Source organism: Mustela putorius, unplaced genomic scaffold, assembly GCF_011764305.1.
Source record: "Mustela putorius furo isolate JIRA1106 unplaced genomic scaffold, ASM1176430v1.1 tig00001692_pilon_pilon_pilon, whole genome shotgun sequence".
Classification (NCBI taxonomy): domain Eukaryota; kingdom Metazoa; phylum Chordata; class Mammalia; order Carnivora; family Mustelidae; genus Mustela; species Mustela putorius.
Genome location: NW_025421844.1, coordinates 17,501 through 22,417, shown reverse-complemented (window position 1 = coordinate 22,417; position 4,917 = coordinate 17,501). Strand labels below are relative to the sequence as shown.

Genomic DNA, 4,917 nt, shown 5'->3' with positions numbered 1-4,917 from the left:
CACAACTCTATGTTCAATTAATCTTCAACAATATGGGAGAGAATATCCAATGGGGGTGGAACACAGTCTCTTAAAAATAAAAACTGTGCTCCCTCTGCTTGTGTTCCCTCTCTTGCTGTGTCTCTCTGTCAAATACATGATAAAAATCTTACAAAACAAAACAGTTGGTAAAAGTGGACAGCAATATGCAGAAGAATGAAACTGGACCACTCTTTTATACCATACAGAAAAATAAAATCAAAATGGATGAAAGAGCTAAATGTGAGATAGGAAAGCATCAAAATCCTAATGGAGAACACAGGCAATAACATCTTCAACATCTTCCATATTTTTTCTAGGTATGTCTCCAGAAGCAAGGAAAAGCAAAGCAAAACTAAGCTTTTTGTACTTATCCAAAAACCAACAAACCAACAAACAAATAACATGTTTGTACAGGAAAGGAAATAATCCACAAAACTATTTAAAAAAAGAAAAACTATGAAATGGATGAACATATTTGCAAATGCTATATCTGACAAGTGACTAGAATTCAAAATATGTAAGTAGTTTGTAGTAATTATTTTCACATTTTCAATAGAGTGCATGTCCATGGAGCTCAGAACTCTGTCATTAGAGAAGCAGAATTCCTGTCTTTCACATTTTCACATTTGTATTATGCTAAGATCTCAATAAACATGAGAGTTACCCTCTTAACAACATTTAAACTATACAGCACAGTATTGTTAATTACAGGTACAGAGTTTTGGAGGACACATCTAGAGCTTAAACATCTTGCATGACAGACAATTAACACCCCTTGAGATGCAACTCTCCACTGGCCCTACCATAAGCTCTGGAAACTGTCATTTCACTCTCTGATTTATTGTTATCTAAACCCAAATTCAGCTTCCCATTGTTGGAAAGGCCAGTATACAAGAGATGAGTTTTGATTGGAAAGGAATGTGAGGTTTATTCAGGAGGCCAGCCACTTTGGCAGAAGGCATACTCTTCTTCAAAAGCCAACAGTGATATTTTGCTGCCTGACCCAGGGGATTTTAAAGGGGGTTTAGAGTAGATGATAAAAGAAGGGAGTACAGTGTTTGGCAACACTTCTGGTTCACACCCAGCCTGCATGATGCCAACTACAAAAACTTACCTCATTCCCCCTGAGCCTTCAGCTGTGAAGGGAACCACATATGCTGCCAAAGTACAGGAAAGAACCACAGTGTTAGGGCCTGTAATCAAAGGAGCAAGACTGATTCAAAGTAAAGTTCAAATAAAGCTTTATTTTGCACCAAGCATCGAGAATCAAACTGACCCATCAGGCCCATCTCTTGTAAAGGGGCGACCCCTCCCAGTCTCACAGACTAACTTTTATAGAGATAGTTTAGCCAGGCTATACACAGGTGGCCAATGAGATTGCAATACACAGAGAAAACTACACAGTCATTTTAGGTCACACACAGGCATCCAATTTACATTTTACATTTCACCCTAGTAGATATATATGTGCCCCACTGATTTGATGTCTCTACCTGGCCTGATCTGCCCTTGTATCTGGGCTTTGCAAGTAAGTTCCTCTGGGAGGGGCAGGGTCAGTCTATGTTTACCACATAGGGTCAATCTAAGTTTACTGCATAACAACAAAATGGCTCCTTCTGATTAAGTAGGATTAGAGGCAAGAAAACTTCAGTCTTACCTGTGGTCAGCAGTACTTTCTGTTCTCACCAGTTGGTGTGAGAAAACAAACTTGTAACTCACCTATCATCATGGAGTACTGGGGAGTATTTTACTCAGTAAGCTCAAAGGAAGATTCAAAATAAAAACCAAAAAGATCAAATCACTTGCCAATGAATGAAAAACCAGGAAAATAGAGGTAATGTTACAAAGTCATTTTCTTCAATGCCTATAAGGTAACATTTGCAATGTCTACCTCGACATGCCGACAAAGTAGAAAGGAGTGGTCTCTATGGTGAATGATGGGGGTAATCCACAGAAAGTGTACCCAGCAGTACCACAGGAGATGAAACTGGTAAAGGAGTGAGTTACATTATTACTGTATGTCATGTATTCAAGTATCTGGAGAAAAGACTAAACGTGATGAAAACGGGGGTACCTCTGGGCCCAACACACTTCCCATGTCCATGTGAGCATGCATGCACATGTCTCACTCATCTCTCACACATCCACCACAGTTGAACTGATGTGTAGGCCCACCCACTGCCACACCCAGCGATTGTGACCTCATCCCCACAGGTGGCCCCCAGGTGTGGGGTGCTGGTAGCCTGAAGCAGCCCTCTGTTCTGTCAGATGCTCTAGGTCAGGCCCTCACTGAGGATCTTCCCTTGATCCATTCTCACAGACAGATATCTCTGAGCAAGGGCCTGAGTCTGGCAGGTCAGGTCACCATGAAGGCACTCCTCTTGGTGCTTTCTCTCTGGGCAGGGCTGGTTCCTGCCCAGGGTTCTCAAGGCCATCCCTCGTGGCGCTACATCTCCTCTGAGGTGGTCATTCCCAGGAAGGAGGTACACCATGGCAAAGGTGTTCAGATGCCGGGATGGCTGTCCTACAGTCTGCATTTTGGGGGCAAGAGGCACATTATCCACATGCGGCACAAGAAACTGTTTTGGTCCAGACATCTGCTGATGATGACTCAGGACGACCAAGGAGCCTTGCAGATGGACTATCCCTTCATTCCTCCAGACTGTTACTACGTCGGCTACCTGGAGGAGATTCCTCTTTCCATGGTCACCGTGGACACATGCTATGGGGGTCTTGAGGGTATCATGAAGTTGGATGACCTTGCCTATGAAATCAAACCCCTCAGCAATTCCCAAAGGTTTGAGCACATTGTTTCTCAGATAGTGGCAGACATAAATGCGACGGGACCTACCTATAAAGTGGGATACAAGCAGGATATGGACACCTTGTTCCCTCAAGAAATTGCCATTCCAGGCTCCAGAATCAGTAACAGGATATTTTCCTCCCATAAATCCATGATCAAAGGATTTGCTCAAAGCTCCAATTCAGTTTATCGTTTATATAATAATGTAACAACATGTGCAAAGTTTCTGATCGATATGGTTAGTTTAATGGACTCAATATATAAAGGCCTTGATATAAAATTCCATCTTACTGCAATCCTAATATTTGATGTAAGAGATCCAGTCAACATGAATGATTATAGATTGCCATCTGGTCCATACCACAGATTTCATGAGACTTACTTGTTCAGAATCATAAATCCAAGTTCATCCTTTGTTGTGGTTAAGGAAGGACCACAAGACTATCAAAATGAGCCTGCAGCCTTCGGTTTATGCTCTCCTCGATGCCTACATATGGTTGGTCACCTGGGAAGACATTATTTATTGTTAGCTGTGATAACTTCCCAATACTGTGCAAGATCCATTGGTATTCCTTTTGATAATCCTGAGTGCAGTTGCCAGAGGAGGTCCAGCTGCATCATGTACAGATATCCTGTATTGACAGATTCCTTTAGTAACTGTTCTTTTGCACACTTACAAAATATTCTGAGCATTAATAAGCATTGCCTATTCGATGAAGAAGTGATATTCTTTAACACAAGCCTCACACATATACGCTGTGGAAACTCTATAGTAGAAGAGAAGGAGCAGTGTGACTGTGGCTCCATCAAGCAGTGTGCCAGCAACCCCTGCTGTGGTAACAACTGCAAACTTGAAACTACATTTCTTTGTGATAAAGGACTATGCTGTACAAACTGCACCTTCTCTGCTGTTGGGACACTCTGTAGACCAATCCGAAATATATGTGACCTTCCAGAATATTGCAAGGGGGGATCTTCTGAATGTCCTGATAATTTCTACATGCAAGATGGAACCCCCTGCACTGAAGAAGGCTACTGCTATCGTGGAAACTGCACTGACCGTACCATGCACTGCAAAGAAATATTTGGTGCAAACACTGTGGAAGGGCCAGGTGCCTGCTACCGAATTAATAAAAAAGGCCACCGATTTGGACACTGTAAAAGAGAGTTTGCAGCCAGACACTTTATTCGTTGTGGGGACCAAGATGTCAAGTGTGGAAGGCTGCAGTGTACCAATGTAACTCATCTCCCTCAATTGCAAGAACATGTGGGCTTCCATCAGTCTAAGATTTCAGGTGTCTGGTGTTGGGGATTGGACACACATCGCTCCACAGGAACAACTGATGTTGGTCATGTGAGACCTGGTACTCCCTGTGGTCATGGAAAGTTCTGTAATAATTCTGCCTGCATCGGTACTATAGGTGAAATAAATTATGACTGTTTCCCTGAGAAATGCCATCGCAGGGGAATTTGCAACAATAACAGGAACTGCCATTGCCATGTAGGCTGGGATCCACCATTCTGTGAATTGCGAGGTAAAGGAGGAAGTATAGACAGTGGACACCCTCCAAGAAGAATGCGGTCAATCAGACAAAGTCATGAATCGGTGATATATCTGAGAGTGGTCTTTGGTCGCATTTATGCTTTAATAGCTTCATTCCTTATAGGTGTCGCCACCAATGTAAGAACTATCCAGACAATTACAGTTGCAGAAGAGATAGCTCATAAAGCCAGTCCATAAGTCATTCTCCCGACCCCTGAACAATAGGCAATCCATCCAAAGGAGGTGGCAAAGCTGACATCCACGTTTCCAGGGGTCTGCAGTAGACACAGTTTTACTAACACGATTCTCACACTAAGTCTGTGATAGGTCACTGACCAGCACTCTGAAGTAAACTTTTAAAAGTGCGTGGTGGTCTTATCTCCTTATTTTTGTCAGCCTGTAAGGCCTCAGATGAACCTGAGACACTTTCCTGAGTACCTGGATGAGGGGCTGGGACCTGAGCTGAGATTCCTGGGTGCAGAATTAAGGGAAGTTGCTACAAGCTCCTGCAGGGGAAAAATTCATGATGTTTCTGCAAAGCAGTGCTCTT

General features: G+C 42.9%; 1 protein-coding gene across 1 annotated transcript; it reads left to right on the top strand.

Moving 5' to 3' along the window:
• Positions 1-2,270: 2,270 nt before the first annotated feature.
• On the top strand, positions 2,271-4,663 carry LOC101683870 (disintegrin and metalloproteinase domain-containing protein 29-like). The gene has a single exon (XM_004781976.3). It carries the CDS (start codon positions 2,388-2,390, stop codon positions 4,563-4,565), a length of 2,178 nt encoding a protein of 725 aa, XP_004782033.1. The 5' UTR covers positions 2,271-2,387; the 3' UTR covers positions 4,566-4,663.
• The last annotated feature ends 254 nt before the right edge of the window (positions 4,664-4,917 follow it).

Excerpts from the sequence above, each read along its gene's own strand:
- LOC101683870 (XM_004781976.3), top strand. The coding sequence starts at position 2,388 with ATGAAGGCACTCCTCTTGGTGCTTTCTCTCTGGGCAGGGCTGGTTCCT.